Genomic DNA, 18,700 nt, shown 5'->3' on the forward strand with positions numbered 1-18,700 from the left:
TCTCTGGTGCACTGCTGGCACCAGATTGTCCTTCCGGATGGTCTGGGGTGGGCTACGTCCTTCCTCCCGGATGACCCTAAATGCCTCCAGTGACTTGAGCATTTTTGGTTATTGGAGAGCCAGCACCTGGAGACAGGGACCCACTGCAGCCACCCACTGTGCCGTCTCTGGGTCTGGAACTGCCTTCCCAAGGAGTCTGCCTCTGACCAATTACACAGGGTGCCCCCCCGGGGGGGCCCTCAGGCAGCTGCCCACCCTGGGCTACCCCAATGACAGTCTTTATTCCTGGAAGCTAGCCGGCCAATTAGTCCTGGATCCTAGCTAGATCATTGAGTGCCCGGGACTTTGGTCCTGTGGAGCGGTTCTCCTTTGTTCACGCACCGACCACAGCTGTGTCCAACCTGGATGGAGCTACGGGGGTGTCTTTCAGCCAGAGGCTGCCTGGATCCTCTCCGTGTTATGTGACTTCTTTTCCTTTTTAAGCGATTCCAAGTACAGAGCAGTTAATTGTGTCATTTATTCTTTGCATCCATAATTGTGCACGATAGCAATTTAATTATCGGCGGCCCGAGCTGAAGGCGCCGCATGCCTGATTTCAAGCTGAATAGAGGTAGATAACGTCCCGAGCCTCTTTAAAGGCAGTGAATGGCCGTTACCAAGCAGCCAGGAGCCCGGCTATAAATAAATCTCTGTCGGCCACAGCAGCTGTACCGAAGGCCACACGTGCTTCATGAAGTGGATCAAGTGGTTCTGAACGGGGAGAGTTAATGGAACCCTTCCGACAGGAAGCTCTGGGAACCTTGCGGCAACTTTTCCCCCTTCCAACAACGTTTCTGGGCTCACGCCTAACAGCGGGATGCACACCTTGGAGGTTAAAGGGACTACTATGGCTGGATGGCTAGGGGACAGAGCTCTGAGCTGGGAGCGGAGATTCGCAAGCCACCCCCAACCCAGGGCCTGTTTCTCTGCTTGCAGAAGGGGTGTTAGAAGTGGGTTGGATCTCCAGTTCTTTAAACTTAGGCTCTTCTCTACACCACCATTGTGGCTCAGTGTGGCTTCAATGTCTCTCTCCCATTTCACGCTCAGGAGGGTGGCGTTGCTGAACCCTGACCCTGAGGCAGCCCTGGGCTCCCCACCACCAGGCCTTCAAAGGCTACATCCTGCTCTGGGTCACAGCCATGCAGATAGCTCCTAGCTAGGGCCTCCATTTCCAAACCTGCCCAGCTGGCTCTGCTAAGCCAAGGGCCCAGCCAGGGGCTGCTATCTCAAGCAGAAGGTTGGGTTCTTGGTCAAAATATCCAACTGGATGTAGGGCAGACTCTGCCCAGAGAGTGTGCATCTCCAAGGGATGCCTGCAGCCTGGCCCAGGGCCAGCCCCTCTCCTGCTGCTCCCTGTAGACCAGGGCTTTTTCACAAGCATGAACTCACCTGGGACCCACTGCAGCCACCCACTGTGACCTCTCTGGGAAGGCAGTTTCCAAAGGGTCCGCCTCTGACCAATGACACCAGACCAGCAGGGACAGTGGGGCCCAGTGTTGGCTGAGGCCTCCCATTGGCTTGTCCGGCACAGGTTGCTCTGGTCAAGGAGGCTCTGGCCTGCCCCCGAAACCCTCGTGCCACACATACACCTACTGGCAGGGACACAGCTTAGGCTCTGTTTTGACCTCTTTCTCTTATTCACTCGCTGAGGTCTCTCAACAACCCCATGATACAGGTTTCACGGGTCCACGCCCGTCATCAAAATCTCTGAGGACAGAAGTACTCATAGATTTCAAAGATTTCAAAAATTTCAGATGACAAAAGGCGCAGGTAATGTGTACATCCCACATATTATGTAACGGCCCAAATGGGTCTGGGCAGAACTCCGTAATTAAACACACTCCTATTTCCTCAGAGGAACATGTGAATATTCGCTCCAAGTGAGAAAAATAAGGATTTATAAATAGCTTTGTCAATTTAGGTTTTGCTCCCATATAAGTTCAGGTTGAGTCAGATTTTGCTGAACAAGTTATGTTTGGATTTCAGATTTGCAAGCCAGAGATGATAGGTACTAGGTTACACCATCTTTATGTTCCATGTGAGAACCCAGAGCATAGAGGTTAATCCACTTGCCCAGACTCACACCACACACAGATGAATCAGTCAACCTTCCAGTACCAATTAGGTCCTACATGGTGACTGGGCAGGACCAGCTTGGCCAGGGCAGTCCAGGCGTGAGTGGCAGAAACACAGACAGCCCACCAGAGACAATGGGCAAGGACACATTCCCAGTCACACCACCAAGCATCCCGCCAGGATGGGATCCCCAGGCACAGGCTCAGTCCACTGTGGTCAGGCAGCCTAGGCACCACTGCCCAGGGCAGTCAGACTACTGTGGGTAGGCGGCGCCTCAAAGACAGGCCCCTGGGGAGACAGAGAGAGGAGGACACTGAGGGTGGGCAACATGCCTGTGAGCCCCAGAGGTCTGTCTTCTCACTCTAGCTGCTCCCTGAGCTGCTGGGCCCTGTCCTCTGCACAGTGGGTGTCCAGGGAGAGCTGCAGGCTGTTTGTTCCCTGAGGGATATGGCGAGCTTGGCCAGCCCTTGAATCCCAAAAGCCCTTCCTCCACCCCAGACCCTGCACTTGAGAGTGGTGACCCTCCAAGCACGCAGTGCAAAAAAAAAAAAAAAAAAAAACTAGTTCATATTTACAAGCTTGGTCATATGCATCATCTTATTAGAACAAATGCAATGTACCTGAGTAGCCACAAGCCCATTTGACAGATGGGGAGACTGAGGCAAAGAGAGGTGCCACAGACAGCAGCAGCGCAGGTTCCTTTAACATTGTACTTCCCTAAAAACATTTCTAATTTTAATATGTTCTCATTTTCCCAGAAGCCCCAGCCCTCCAGATCCCTGTCTATGACAAGTGCCTGTACTTCATTTAAGCCCTGGGTCAGACATCTTTTCTTATGGAACATGCTCCATGCCCTCCTTCTAGATGGAGGTCACCTAGATTTTATGTGAATGGTGCTCAAAGCATTCATGCCTCCTCATTGTGTGTTCGTGTCCTGCTTGCCCCCGGACGTCTTGGGTCAGCAGCATCAATCCTGCTGAGGTTCGTTCATCCTCAACCCGCTACCCAGAAAGTGGCCTGACATCCAGGAGATGGTCAAGAAAATCTTCTGAGTGGATGAACCAGTGAGTCAACGCCCTGGATACTGGCCTCGTCTATTATCAAGAGTGAAAGGGGCACCCTGGCCGTGGCTGTCCACGGGATGGTCTGTGTTGTACGCATGGCAGGAGGGAGGCTGAGCTTCTCACGGGGAAGGCCGAGGCAGGATGGGGGTCTGGGAGGTGCAGCCAGTTAAGAGGAAACACCAGCTTCTTCCTGTTCGCTCCCCTTCCCAAGGGTGAGCAATCACAGGCTAGAGAGAGGCTACACAGCAAGTAGATGCCCAGCAGACACCTCAGTACTGGGCAGAGCGAGCCAAACACAGTCCTTAAAGAGCTCTGGAAAACCCACTTGTCAGCTGCACTCCCCTGTGTCAGCAGCTGGACCGAGCCCCAGGGCATCAGCGTTGCTTAGGGGAATGCCAAGAAGACAGTGTCTCGGACTGTCTGCTCCACAGCACAGGGTGGGGGCCTACACTCGCCTTAACCCCGACTGGCCTCCCTCCACCCCTTCCCGCGGTGTGAACTCAGCCCAGCTTCCTGCAAAGCCCCCAGACTGTTCCCTCCACCCCAGGGCCTCAGCCCATCCCTCACTGCCTCTTGGAAGCCACGGTGACTAATGAGGATCTTCACAAATGATCGCCTACAGGCCTGAGAACAATGGCCCCAAACCTCCGTGCTCAGAAACTGCTGCTGACACATTTCCCTGAAATCAGTAATTGGATGCCTTTTTTTGTCCAATTCAGCAGATCCCAAAGTACTCGGTGATATTGCCTCTGAATTACTAAGCGCATGGGCCTCCACCCTAGCAGAGCTGAGCCCTGGTCACTCCCTGTGCATGGAAACGGCAGGGGCAGGAGCAGGGCAGAGCGGGTCTCTGAGCTCTGCCCGCTGTCTTCCTGCTGTGCCGAGGGAGGCGCCCCAGTCAGCAGGGGTGCCTGCTCCTTCCTCGCCCCTGCAGAACGCGACAGCACCTCTGCCTCCCTCACTGGCCTTGCTCAGAGGTATCCCTCCCCTCCTTTACAGGCCTCGCAAGCTTGTCCCTCTAGAAGGCTGCCCTCATAAATCACTCCAGGAGGTAATGTTCCAGCAAGGAGCCATGGTTTCCCAGTTCTCCTCCACAGGAAAGCCAGCCCCCACCCAGCAGACCCTACCCCATTGAGAAGCACAGTGAGGGCACCTACCGACACTGGTTATCTTCTGAGCACTCAGGTCGCGCAGCAGGGCTTCGATCGCAGGGTTGTGTCTGGAGTAGAGCTCGTACCGGTTAATGCCGATGTGGAACTTAAGCCAGTTGGGGTAGGAGTCCACTGCCGCCTCCCCCGTGGGCAAGAATTCTTCATTTTCAGTGCCTTCACGTGGCCTACAGAAAATGAAGGTGACCCGGAATCAGCAGGGAAAGAACAGGGTGGTAAAATCTGGATGAATAAGAGGGAGTTGGTGCCAATGCCAAGGTTTTAACTTTGGATCTAAACAAATGCAGATTTATTCAAAGATGCCTCTGCTCAGACAGGACCCTGCGGACACCCTGTACTTTTTCCGCGGCTGTTGTTCTACTAACTAATAACATATCTAAACTGTAATTCTTACTTACCCTCGGGAGACGCCCAGACAGCTATAACTAAATCAAGACTGAGCCCAGAACATCAGTGCCAGGCCCTACCGCGTCTGTCCTGGGGTCACGAAAACAGCCCAACAAGTGTTATGTCAGCTTGGGGTAGGGGAGGCTGTCACTTCTTCCTGGGGGCAGACAAGCAAGCCATCTTTGACCACGAGCTGTGTGCACATCACAGACACGCCCCGCCTGTCAGAAACCTTCCCTGGACGCTCTGTTTTGGTTCCAACAACCAAGCGTAGAAATGATGCAAGAAGCTAAATTTGATTTTAACGAGAGCAGTCTTGGGTGGGGAGAGAGGAAAGAGTCAGGCACTCACTCCAGCTGAGGCCCAAAGTGAGGACCTGCCGCCCACGTGGCCCCTCCTCACATCTCTGGAGTTGAGGGGCCAGTCTGGGGGAGGACAGAGCCTATTTGCGGCTGGGCTGGAGGGAAAGTGGAACCTGTCTTAACTCTAATTCACCTACGGATGAGGCCCTTCTGGCCCCGGGTCCTGTCCTCCAGAGGCCACATCACTGACCCCCAGCCCTGGGCTGTCTCTCCTGGGAAGAGCCCCAGGCCTAGGTCACTGCTCTGATTCTCAAGTTTCTAAGCATTTCCTTGAACCTGGCCAGCAGACAAAGCTCAGAGGCCACCAAGCACCTTGGTGTATTTAGACAGAAAAGCCTGGGCCTGGTCAAATTTCAGGGTAGAAAGGATTTTTATAAGATGTTTTGGAAAGCTGGCCTTCCCCCTGAGTTCCTTGGGTAACCTTTTGCAGGTAGGTATTTATTCTGGCCTTGCTGCTAGTTAATATTTCACTACTCTGGGCTGTAGCATCCGTTTATTCTGATCTGTGTGGCCGAGGAGGGCGTGGGGTGGGGGTGGGGGATCCTGTTTAAACCAGGACAGTTTAAAGCGATGCTCCTGAGGATGCTTCTCACCTTTTATGAAGCTGTCACCCAACGCAGCTGGCACCGTTCCAAGGGCAGCTGCTGTCTGCACCCCGGCTGGGAGAGCCCTTTTGTTATGCCTCATTGGGGCCAGCACGCCCCTCTGCTAATTTTGTTCTCAGCGGCTGGCTTACAAGGCTCATTAGGCTTTTGCAGACTTTCCTGACGTGTCCACTAGAGAAATGTCGCCGAGAATCTAAAATCTTAGCAGCCAGCAGCTCCCCAGGGAAAGGTAAGGGGCAGTCTCTGTCTCTCATTCGCTTCCTTGCCAGCTTGGGCATGCATTGCCTGACTTAGTTTCTAGAGCCAGTGACCAGGACTTTGCAGGCCAGCAACTGCTCTGCTATAGAGTCAGCACTGACCCTCCCTTGACTCCACAGGGAGCAGCTCCCAAACCACCCAGAGGCCCTTCTCAAGGAGGCAGTCACTCCAGAGACAAAGGCACTGCCCTGAGTAGGAGGCACCATGCTGCCCCGCCCCACAGAGCTCTCCTTGCCAGGGTGGGGACTCTGCCACAGGGGTCCATCCCCCCTGGGGGTTCCTGAGCCCCTACGCCTCTTTAAACAATGCCTGGATGTGCAAGGGCATCTGCGGGAAAGGGGAGCACAGGCTGATGGCTGCTTGAGGGTTCGGGGCCTGCAGGCACCCACCCTGAGCGGCCTCCGGCCTCACTCACCAGTCAGGATTCTCAGCGGCCGCCTTGGGGTTGAACCTGATGTCACTGTTCACATTGAAGAGGACGTCGTCCTCGGTGAGCGGTGGAACGGACACCTGGTAGAGCGGGTGTTCGAACAGCTTCGCCAGGAGAGAGCTGTCCCCGCTCGGGCCAGGGGGCGGCACCGACCGGCGCGGCCCGGGGTCTCGGAGCAGTGGCCGGTGCGCGGGATCGCGGGGCCGGGGCCGGCCGGGATCCTGCCCCTGCAAGGCGCCTTCGGCCGGGTCGGCCGCGGCCGGCAGTTTCTCCAGCGAGTGGGACGTGAGGTTGGAGGAAGGGTCGGAGCTAAAGTCCTGCAGGATACGCAGCGTGTGTTTGTTGGGCCAGCCCCCGTCGCCCGCCGCGGAAGCGGGCTCCCCCGGGCGTCCCCGCGCCTTGGCCCAGCCCGGCGCAGCCGCCTCCACCGCGGGCTGCGCGCACGAGCACCCGGGCTCCCCCGAGGGCCGCACGGCGCGCCGCTCCAGCTTGGGCAGCAAGTCCAGCACGATGTGCAGCGCGCAGGCCACCAGGAACACCATCAGGATGAGCACGCGGAACCTGCGCACCAGGATCATCTTCATGGCCGCGCGGGCGAGCGCCGCCTGGGACTCCGGGAGCCCTCCCGGGGCGCGCTCCGCCCGGCCCCGGCTAGTCTTGGCTTGGCACGAACGCACTGCCGAGGCACAGGTCAAGGTCCATCTGGCGGCGGCCGGCTACCAGCTCCAGGGCTGTCCCCCGGCGCGCACCACGTGTGGGGCGCCCCCCGCCGAAGAGCCCGCTCGCCGGGCCATCTCGGGGGCCGTTCCCCCTCGCCTCCCCGGAGCGGCCGCGCCCTCGGCGGCCGGGCCCAGCGGCCCTCGTCCGCGGAGCTGGGTGCGCAGCCCGGCGAGGCCGCACGCACGCAGCGGCCGGCTTGGGGTCTCTGCGCTCATCCGGCGCGCGGGGGCCCGACGCTGCGGCCCATCTAGGCCAGGGCGCGGCGGCCTGGGGGTGGCGGTGAGATGGCTCCGCGCAGTCCCCTCCGCCGCTCCGTGGGCCGGCCCGGCCGAGAGGGGGCGGCTCCTCCGGGCAGGGCTGGTCTCCCTCCCGCGGCGGCCCGGAGGCGGGGACCTGGGGGGGGAGCCGGGCGCAGGACGGCGGGGACCGGGCGGGGGCGGGCACAGGGCGGGGGGCGCGCGGGGCGGCCGGGGAGTCCCCAGGCAGGTGCAGCGGCCGTCCCCCGAGCGCAGCGCCCGCCCGGCGGAGCCTCTCGGCGCCCCGCGCCCGGGCCGGCAGATATCCGAGAGCCGCGGAGCCGCCCCCCGCGTCAGCGCCCGCAGATTGGCGGAGACGCCGCCCCGCGAGTCACGGCCAGACCCGAGCCGACTCCGCTCCCTCTTTCTCCTCCCCTCGGCCGCGCCCCGCGCCGCCTCTGCAGCTCCGGGCCCGCGAAGGAGAGGGCGCCTCCTTCCCGCGGCTGCCGAGCGAAGACGGAGAGACCCGAGAGACGAAGGCCGGGGGGCGCGGGCGCAGCGGGCCGGCTCCTGCGGGAGGGGAGCGGGCGCGGGCGCTGGGGAGCGGGGGGCGGGGGTGCCCCCGGGCCGGGCCGCCGCTCGCGGGACCTCGCCTGCCCGGGCCGGCGGCCGCCAGCTGCAGCCGCGCGGCTCCTCCCCAGATGAGCCGAGGGCCAGAGCCCAGGCCAAGTCCCTCCCCGGAGCCGCGGGGCGTCTGCGCCGCCGGACGAGCTCCCCGCCGGGCGGCGACCTGGTGCCCCCCGCCCCCGCCCCGGGAGGCCCCCGCGCGCCCCGCTGCCGGCCGGGGAGGAGGGGGAGCCCCGGCGCCGCCGCGAAAGAAACGCGAGGAGCTCGGTATTCGGCCCAATAGCAAATCCGGAGGGGATGCCGGAGCTGCCCCTGCGCCCGGCCGGGCCTCACCCCACCCCAAGGGGACACGCCTGCGCCTTAACTCTGGTGGCGCGGGCGCCCCCGTGCAAGGATTCGCCTGGCACTGAGAGATACCTGGCGTTTGCAGAGGCCGCACCTCCCTGGCTGGTGTGTGTGCGCCGTTTGCTTCCTACGCGCAGAATCACCCACCCATACCCAGGGGCGGGCCACTTCTACGTGGCCTCTTCTGGGCCCCCAGTGGGGAATATTCATGTGAATGTCTAAAGTCCTGGTGAGAAGGGTAAGTGACCCTGGCCGGGGAAGGCAGTCCAAACACATCCGCAGCCAAGCAAACAGGCTGTCTGCCCCATGCCCTCAAGGCACTGTGAATTTTCAGCCTCTCTGTGGAGAAGCAGTCTCTGGTGGGGAGCCTGGCGGGGTGCCCCCACTGTCTGGTGCACTTGCAGTGCTGCCTGGGCATCTCCCTGCCCTCTCTGGACTTCAGTTTCCCCTTACCTGCATTCACAGCACTTCTGCGTCTGGCCCAGGGCCCAACATGCAGTAGGCACCCACTAGCTGCTTGTGGTGAAGAAGAGGAGTCCCCGCCCAGCTGGTCAGTGAAGTAAGTGAAAAGGTCACTCAGCCCTTCTGGAGCTGGAAATGGAAGTTGGACGGGCAGAGTGTGAGCGTGGATCTGATCTGGAGATGGAGCTCCCCCTCCTTCCCACACTGACGGCGCCATTTGTGTGCCAAAGAGGTCACTTTGGGCAAGGTTACCCAGAGAGGCCGAGGAGACGGCGTCCACGCTGAGATGGAGGCTCCCTTTCATGAAGGGAGCAGGACCCTGAGCTCCACACGTCTTCCTTGGCCTTGGGATTCTGTAGCCTCTGGCTGCTTCAGCGGTCCCCTGGTCCATGTCCTCAGGGTGGCTGTGGGGTGGCCTGACCCCATGAACTGTAGACATCATGTAGAGGGGAGCTTATTTTCATGCCCCTCCCCTGCTAAATTCTTTGGGGAGCTTAGTTGGACTTCTGTTCACCACTGGATGGCTCCCTTGCATAGTCCTTGGTTCATTTCAACTATCACCTTGAAGAAGCATTATCTCGCTGACCACATGGTTTCAAAGTATCCTCACCCCCTTCCCTCAATGTCCCACCATTCTATTTTCCTAACAACACCCACCACTATTGGAAGGCAACATCTTCTGTTTTTGTTTATGGCCTGTCTCCCCTAAAAGGCACATGCCCCACTAAGTAGGAGCCTTCCATGATGCCTTGTTCACAACTCTGTCCTGGTGCAGAGCAGGTGCTCAGAGCAGACCACAAGCCACCATCCAACTTGGGGTCAGGTGTTAGCAAGCTAAGGTGCACACATGAAATGGCCTTTGAAAACGGAGCACATGCTATAGGGGACGGACCATGAAAACCCTTGGCTGAATTTTTATGCCTAGTGTCTTTATACTTTGCTCTGAGGAGTAATTTGATTTGGTTCAATCCATTTATCTGTGGAAATCACAAAAAACAAACACACACAGACACACACAGAGAGGCACATTCACACACACATATACACAGACAGATGCACACAGACACACATGCACACGTGCACATAGTGCCTGAAGCTCCTCAGGCTTCTGCCTTATGGTCTCTGGACAAAGGCCTGGGGGCCAGGCTGGGCTGCTCTGGGAAGGGCCCCAGGGGACTGACATGAGGCCTTGTCAGAGACCAGGGAACAGTTCTGGGGGCTGGAGCTCCAATGAACTGATGTAAAATAAGTCAGGTGGTAACAAGAATTATGTCGAAAATCAAATTGGTGCAGCCGAGAGAGTGAATTGGACATTCTGGCTGAGGTGAAGGAAGACCCCTGAGAAAGTGACATTTGGTCAGAAATGTGCACATGAAAGAATAAGCAACTTGGAGGTCTGTGGGAATGGGGTCTGGGTGGGGGGCTGAAGGTGATACGGTCCTAGGATGGGATGATGTCTGGCAGTTTCCTCAAGGTTGGAATTGAGTGATGGAGACAGCAGGCTAGGGCAACCCACAGGAGGCCAGCAGCCACCAGACGATAGAGACAGAGAGACGTGGTAGCCTCAGGGCAGGAAAGGCTGGCTTGGGGCTGTGCCCACATGGCAACAGCAGCACAGCCGTAAAGGTGGGAGGTGGCAGGTCAGACCCGGGTGGGGTGGGCTCCCCATGTCCTGGGCTCAGACATTTGAAAGTAGAATAAAGAATCTGCCATGGGTAAGGAAGGGGAGTGCCCCAGGATGGGCCCTGGAAGACCAGGTTTGGGTGCTAGGGTTGAGGAGTCTGATTTTGGACTGTGAGTTGCCGGTGTACACAGAGCCATAGGTTGTGCCCAAAGGATCAGGAAAGAATGGGTGGCAGGGCCGAGACTTGGGCCCTGGGACCTCTGCCCCTGAGGCCAGGAGGGAGGTGACCCATCTGGTAAGCAGACAAGGAGCACCCCAAGCCATGTCGGCCTGCTGGTGGTCTTACCCACAGGGCCCTGGTGGGGCCAGGTGAGGCAGGCAGGAGTCCTGAGTGAAGCAGAGGGTGGTGGGGACCATAGGGCAGACGTGACTTTTGAAGAACTTTGTGCGGGAGGGAGTGTAGAAATGGGACGATGGCTGGGGGCAAGGCAGGACCAACCTCCCATTTAGACCAGCTAGAGGGCCTGGACTCTTGGGCTCTGGGTTTCTGAGGATGCCTCAGTGAGAGTACAGTCCCCAGGGTGCCATCCAATGACATCTGCCCAGGAGGCCTCCCAGGGGCAAGGAGAAAACGATGGGCTGCAGCAGTGGGGATGACAGGGTCTGGGCCAGAGGACAGATGGAGTTCCCCGGTGGCTGGTGGAGGGAGGTGTTTTCCAGGCAGCGAGGGAGCACGTGGCCTGGGCACAGGCCCAGGACTGTGGACTCTGGGTCTTTGGGTTTTGTGGCTGGATCCCTGGGGACAGGCAACACGAGGAGATGCCGCTTGCTCTAATGTGCTTAGGGCAGCCGAGAAGTCTGCCCAGATTCCCCCAGCGGCCAGTCAGTCCTCAGTCCTGGTTAAGGCACAGAGGAGGTGAGCCTCGCACCCTGAACATCCCCCTGGCTGTGGGAAGCCACAGCTGGCCTGGCTGAGAACCACCATGGATACAGGGCTCCTGTGGGTGACTGAGGTGAGGTCCAAGAAGAGCGGCAGTGTAAGACAGGCATAATGGTGACGGTTGTGTGAGGGATGGAGGGCGGTGTAGATGGAGGGCGGGTCAGTACGGCGGTCACCTTGACATGGAGCCCCCACCACAAGGAAGAAGGGCGGGAGGGGGCTGTGCAATGAGGTGAAGAGACAGAGCTGCTGGAGAAAGACTGTCCTGGAAGCTCCAGGCCCATCAGGGGAGGATGACAGGTTTTCCTGCCCAAATGACTAGAGAACATTCCAGGAGGGTGCAAGAGGGAGGCCCAGAGGGACCCACCCACTAGGTCCTGGCACCTACACCTCTCATACCCTTCGATGTTTTCCTAGGGATTACTCATCCAGGACCCACTGAGGAAGCTTCTGGGGCTGTTTACCACAGGCCAGCCTTGGCCACAGGCTATTCTGGGAGCTGGGGGCGGGCAGGCAGCAGAGAGGAGGAGCAGGACATGGGCTTCACTGGGCACCTGTGTTCAGACATCATGGGATGTGTGGTTTTAATTTTTGTCTGGTGGAATCAGAGAACGTGGAACTGGACTTGTCAGGCAGGGGTGATGGGATAATGGGCCAGCAGAGCTTACACAGGGACGTGCCACCACCAGGAGAGATGGCCCCCTCCCCAGGAGAAGGCGAGCTGAGACCAGTGTCCCTCCAGTCTGGGTTTGAGGATCTCCTGAGGCAGCTTGGAGCAGGGGGAGTGGGGAAGCATTCAGTGGACCAGGAGGAGCCTCTGGCCCATTCATCCGCAGCCTCGGGGGTCTTTGGAAAATAGGGTTTCTTTGTCCTAATTTAAAGCAACAGTTCAAAAAGCCAAAAATGAACAAAGAAAACAATAAAAAAGCTTGACTTTATTTTGTATGTCTTGAATTGCTCAAATACACGATTTATATATATCATACATGGAATAGCCATAAAAACTGACCATCTGTGGACCATAAGGAAAATGTCAAGAAATTGCAAAGGCAGATAATCTGCAGTCTGTTCACTGAGTGTACGTACATATGATACATTCATGCAGAAGCATATGCATACATGATCTGCAGTCTGCTCACTCAACACAGCACAGTTTATTAAAAACAAGAGCTCACCTTTAAAAATATTTCTACCTGGAAATAAATACCACAAATAACAACACTCATATATAATTTGGGGCTTATGAAGGAAGCCAGAAGAGAATTTGCACACTTTTCATTTTAAAATGAAAGCAAGTAAGAGCAGCACCCATTGAACCCGCAGGCAGCCACTGAAGGGTGCTCAGAGGGAGGTTGGGGTGATGACCACACTCACTCCAACATGCTAACGACCAAACGTACATGAACTGAGCTTTTTTGTTCCAAGAAACTAGAAGAGCAATCTTTAAAAATCCCAAATAAAGAAGGGATGAATTAATGCAGAGCAAGCCAAAAGCACAGCCATTAGCAAGTGAGCAGTGCTGGAGGCCGCTCAGAGATGGAAGAGGTGGGGGTAGGTGGTAAGAGGTAAGGCCTCGGAAAGGGGCAGAGGGAACACGTGTGGGCACCCCCTGCCCCCGAGAGAGGCACAGGGCTGGGAGTGGGACTGGCTGCAGAGTCCCTAAAGAGATGGTGCCACCTGCACCAGCTTGAAGGTACAAAAAAAAGGCGTGTTTTTTAAAAAAGTTTCAAAGGAAGGCCTAGAAAATGGGGCTAGACTCATCATTGTGGGAGAAGTTGAAAATGGTCAAATATTTATTTATTTATTTAAAAGTCAGGCCTGTGTTGCCTGACCTTTATCAGACACTTAACGAACAGATACTTAATATGTTATGGAAACTGCTCCAAAGTGGATGAGAAGGATGGGAAGTCACCGGCCACTTCAGACACCCCAGATAAGGCCATCCCATCTCTAAGCAGTGAGCGCTTCGTTCACTTCACAGATGAAGGAGAAAAATCCTGTGATCTTTTCATAGGTGCTGAAAATCCACTTTGTAAAATTCCATACTTATCAGTGTTAAAACAGCTTGGCAAACCAGGAAGGGTGGGAAATTGCCTCTCTCAGACCTGCTGCTCCATCCACTCACCAGAGGTTTGTTATAAACACTCCACTCAACTAGAAGGAGCTTCTGAAACACATGTGTGGCCGTGCCCCCATGGGCTTGGGCTTCCACAGCTCTTTCTCCCCATCTCCCCGACTCTGGCCCTGAGATCCAGACCACTGAGCAGATCCCAATCCCCTCCAACCTCCCACCGCATGTCTGCCGCCCTCACTGGGCAGTCCCATGGCTGGATCCTGCACTTGGAGATGTGAGTTCAGGCCCAGGACCCCTGTCTCCATGCACCCCAGTGTCTCCTCCAGTCCCACTAAATATCAGTGCACTGGCAGCCCCACATCTGCCCCTGCAGAACTCATGCCCTAGTGGCTTTCTCCGCTGGGATGACCAATGAAAATCTCAAACCCAGTATGTCCACGACCAAAGTCCCCCTGCTGCCACAATACTCCTCCTGGTCAAATATTTGCCTGGGCCAAGATATCTTGGAATCATCTTGGACATAAAGCCTGTTAATGCAGTTTTCAAAACATGTTCTTACTACCTCCAGGGCTGATTGAAGCTGGCGTTGATTGCCTGGACTGATGGGATAGCCTCTTCCCTGGTCTCCTGGCTTCTGTCCTTGCCCTGCCCTCCCCACCCCCCGCTGTATACTGCAGATGGCATCAGAGTGATCCTATTAAGACAAATGAAACATGTTGGTTTTCTGCCCAAAGCCCTTCAGTTACTCTCCATCCAAAGCACTGCCCATGGCCTGCAAGGCCATCCTGGATCTGCCTCCACCCTACCTCTCTGACTTGTCCTGTATTTCTCTCTCCACTATTTCCTAGGCAAGCAGGTACCTACCCCAGGGCCTTTGCACGAGCTGTTGAAGGACTCTTTGCCCAGAAGTCTGTGGGCTTGCTCCCTCATTTGTTTTAGATCGTCATGCCTTCACTTGTTACCCCTCACCCTGCTTCCATGTTCTGCATACCCAGTTGCCACCTGACATCATTTATGTGAGGTCTGACTTTCCATTTCCATGCCACATACTTAGTCACATCACTTTATTTCCATCCACCTCAGAAGGAGCATGATGAAAAAATTCACTGTGTGTCCTGCTCTGAGCCAGGTAGGGCCAGACCCAAGCTTCCCACCACTGCCTGCAGAAGGAAGTAACTCAACACAGCAAGGCATTCTTGAGAGGCCATGCCCATACCCTGTGTCTCTACCTGTGTCATGGAGGAGAGTGGGTTTGCAGTCATAATCTTACATGATAAAACAATGCCCTTGAATTTATAAAATAATCACACTTTCCCTGATGGAAAATAGAGCGAATGTAGAGATTCATGGGGCAGAAGGCAGGGAGCACACACCAGTCTTGATTGCGGGGGTAGGGTGACTCACAGTCCAGATACTCAATATGTAGTTCTTAACCAGTTATCAGGTTGGTACAGGTTACAAATATGAAAATGTGCTCACTGATGGTTAACCAAACTGCCCTCAGCCGACTCAACTGGTGTCAATGAAGCAAAAAGCAGCTGTAATCCCTAATCATATGGCAAACGCTGCGCCTCCCAGCTAGGACCCAAGTTTATCCATCGGCTGCGGCCCAGGGCTCTTTCCGTAGCTCCGTGGAAGAGCACACATTTGAGTCCTGGAAGATTCTCATGGTGTGTCACCCTTTGGTCATGGGAGCCACACTTAGTGACCAGTAGGACGCTTATGGGTAATGTGTGATCCCGTGGAGAATCCTAGAGTCCACGTTGTCAGCCCCTAGAGACAGGAAAGGAGGAGCACGTGCTTGAAGATCTGGGCTGAGTCTGTTGGAAAGACCCTGGTGGCTCAATAGGGCTGGGACCAGGCTGATGTCTGCTCTGGCCAAAGTGACCCCTGCTTCTAAGGTCACCTTGCACTGCCTTCTCTCATTCATCTCCTGAGGCCCCGGTTTGAGCTTCACCTTCTTGGGACCGTCTTGATGAGTGTTATTTCCTGCAGTGACAGGTGCTTTCTTCTGGAGGCTGGGACCCTACTTGCCTTATATTCATTGTGTCTTGTCACACCACCCACCCAGCACCCAGTGTCTGGGGCACTCAGTCTGGCGAGGATGAGGGGGAGTACAGATCACCCAGATCTGTTCAAGTCTGCCATTGTTTGCTGAGCACCTACTGTGTGCCAGGCCCTCTGCTAGGGATTCAAGGGATAGAGGAATAAGCCAGACAGGGGCCCTGCCGGAAGGCTCCACATAACCTTGTCACCCTGGAACTCATACCAAGAAGCTGCTTACAATCCCTGAACTTTGAAATCAGCAAATTACAATAATCTGAAATATTTCAAAAAATGACCAGAGCCTCTGCTTCCTGAGCCCTCAGCAGGACTGGGCAGCCAGGGCATAATGGGAAGGAGTCAGGGGGCCTCAGGCCTCTTCCTGCTGTCAGGGAGCCAGGTCTTGCCTGGGCACATAGCTGAGTCGGCCTCAGGTGTGGAAGAGGACTCCTTATCCTGCAGACACTGGCCTCTGAAAACAAGGAGGCAGCTCCCCCCGCCCAGGCCCTGTCACCTGTCCGGATGGGACCCCAGATGCAAGCCCTGGAAGGACAGAGGACCTGGAGGTGGGACCAGCCAACAGCCACCAAGAGCAGCCACATAGCGAATCACCCTTACAAAGCAGAGTTCCTGTTACTGCTTTTTATGAGGAAGCAAGGCCTGCAGAGTCACACACTGTCTCCTATAGCTGTGTATGCATTGGGGCAGGACTAGGTGGTTGGAGGGAGGCTGTGGGCACAGCTGGCTGGGGCCACCTGGGGCCAGGTGGGGCAGGGAGCCCTGCAGACCTGGGTTCAGCCGGGTCCATCTCTCACTGGCAAAGTGATGATGAGCATATGGATACATTTCTGGGGCCTCAGTTTCTCTGCTCTGAAAGGGATGTGTATGTGGCAAGCTGCCTTGGAAGTGCCTAGTGCCTTTTACATGCCATCACTGGTGCTCAGAGTTCTCCTATCCCACGTGAGTCAGTCCGTGGAGCTGGAGCAACTCTGCTTTGCCTTGGTGGGTCACTGGGAGCAGGGCCCTGGGTCTTGTTAGCCAGGTTACTATCCAGCTGTGGTCTCATCCCATCCATGAGTGTGTGACAATGCTCGGACTCCTGAGCCTGGCTTCTGCCCTGAGCAATAGTGGTTGGGGTACCCTTCGTCCTCCCAGGGCTGTGGGAAGGATGCGGGAGGGCAGGGTCAGCCTGTCTTAATGGGGAGCCAGAGCTCTAAGCCCTGTGCATAGCACAGAAAATGCTCAATAGACATAGGGGACTGCTTCTGCCTCTCCTTTCCAAATGAAGGCCTTTCAGCTGAGTGCCATCACGCAGGAGCCACTCACCATTTAATAAGCATGCACAGGCCTCCCCAAGGAAGCAGAGGCTCGGGCCTCATGGAAAACAGGGTAGAGAGTTGTAGAAGCTGGTAGCACGAGATCCCTGCTGCTGGGAGAGCTTGGGAGGTTCCTCTGCAGGGCCATGCAAGCAGGCCTGGAAGCAGGACCTGGTCAAGGAAGAAGGTGGTAACTGGCACCTGGGCAGAGTGTGCAGACAGCTAGGGGCATCCTCAGCGCTTGGTCTCCCAGAAGCCCTTGTGCAGCTTTTGTGGGTGCGGGGCTGGCTAGACGCTGTTGGCTGGATTGGCCCAGATGTGGTTCGCAGCCGGCAGCAAAATGCACGCTTCCTTGTAAACACAGACATTACAATGCAGATGCCTCCAGATCCAGACTGCAAGGCCTTGGGGTGCTGCCTTGGGACTACCCGATTCATCTGGGGCTGAGGCCCCTGATGAGGGAAGGGTCAGGGAGAGGAAGGGGACAGAGTAATCGAACCTGTTACCAGCCAGACAGTCCCCCTCGTCTCAACATTTGGGGATGTCACTCTGAGGCCCAGCAAAGCTTGCTAGCCTGAATGAAGAAAGCCAGAGCAGTAAAACTTGCAAGACATTTCTATCTCCAAGTTTCCATTGACATCATTCTGTCTCTTCCTAGGTAGAGGGGAATAATTTTAGGAAGAGGCATCTTGTGATATTAAAAGGCATTCATCAAACATTATTTTATGTGTAATGGAATCTACAGCTTTGCTGAGCAGAGATGAAAATATAGATATTAGACAAATAAGTTCTGATATTTGGAGGCAAATGCAAGATTCAAATGAGAGGCTAAATTACATCAAAACTTCTTATACAGAGCCCTCAAATTTCCAGGTTTAGAGCACAAATCCCATGCTGCTACTCCTCCTGGTATGGGGGTGTCAATTCTCCAGGGGTAGGGGGCAGCATGTGAAGAAGTGCATTGACCCACCCCTATAGCCAGTGCTGACAACCTCCTCAGCCAAATCACGAAAATTCCAAGTCTCCTCTGTTTATTGGGTGCAAGCCCCAGGTCTGCCCCAAGCAGTTCCCGGGGGCCTCTTCCCCTGAGGCTCCCTGTCCTTTGCACACCTCAGGTTCTGCCCGGGGCAGGTGGTCAGAGGGGTCCCCTACAGCCCTGGCCAGAGAGGATGCCTGCCCTCATCCAACAGAGACAAAACCAGCTGGTCTTGCGTTACCGTAGAAACAGATTCAGGACAGGCTGAGCTCTTCCTCCCTGGTAACTTTGGAGATCCTGAAGACAGTGGGTGTCCCCCCAGGCCCCTGCGTGCCGATGCATCTGATGGCAGAGGGCATGGCCCATGAGCACAGCACTGCCACTTGTCACCCAGGGGGCAGGATCCTGTGCTCACAGGACCATCAAACACGTTCTAGACACTTTACTGCTGCCTATGAGGGGGTTGCTGAAGGGGTACATCAGACACTGAGCCGGTAATCCTTTTTGGGTATAAAATTACTGCACACAGATAAGTTCTAGAAACAGCTGCCTAGAATATTCTTTATATTGAAAAGTATGCTTTGAGGCCGTTACTCAGGATTTTATGGGCCATTTCTTGGCTGAGCCCCAAGATGGCTTATGGCTTTGCAAAAAGGCGACGTCGCCTTTTTATGAATGACAGATGGCTTTTATCACACCTCTGCATTATTGCTTATGGTAATAGGGCCGTGGCGATGCCCTGTGGCCTTGGGCACCTGCGCGGGTACAGCGGGCACAGCCTGCAGGCCTGGCCTTGACGAGGTCCCTGGACCACACTGACTGAGGTTCATTTCCCACTCTGTTTTCCTGCCAGTCAAGTCACAGCAGCAAAGGCAGCTGTTGGTGCCCCTATATCTGGGCACAGCCCTGGCACAGGCCAGTCTCCACAGGGATTGGTTGCCCCCCAA

General features: G+C 56.0%; 1 protein-coding gene across 1 annotated transcript in view; it reads right to left on the reverse strand.

The window, feature by feature from the left end:
• FAM20C (FAM20C golgi associated secretory pathway kinase) overlaps nucleotides 1-7,133 on the reverse strand; it is a 49,252-nt gene extending 42,119 nt beyond the window's left edge. The window contains exons 1-2 of the mRNA XM_025415972.3: nucleotides 6,376-7,133; nucleotides 4,337-4,515 (exon numbers count right to left, since the gene is read on the reverse strand). Of these exons, the coding sequence (XP_025271757.1) occupies nucleotides 4,337-4,515; nucleotides 6,376-6,974 (778 nt within the window). The 5' untranslated portion in view covers nucleotides 6,975-7,133. The remainder of the gene's footprint in view (nucleotides 1-4,336; nucleotides 4,516-6,375) is intronic.
• Nucleotides 7,134-18,700: the final 11,567 nt, after the last annotated feature.

The sequence above is a fragment of the Canis lupus genome, chromosome 6, assembly GCF_003254725.2.
Source record: "Canis lupus dingo isolate Sandy chromosome 6, ASM325472v2, whole genome shotgun sequence".
NCBI lineage: Eukaryota > Metazoa > Chordata > Mammalia > Carnivora > Canidae > Canis > Canis lupus.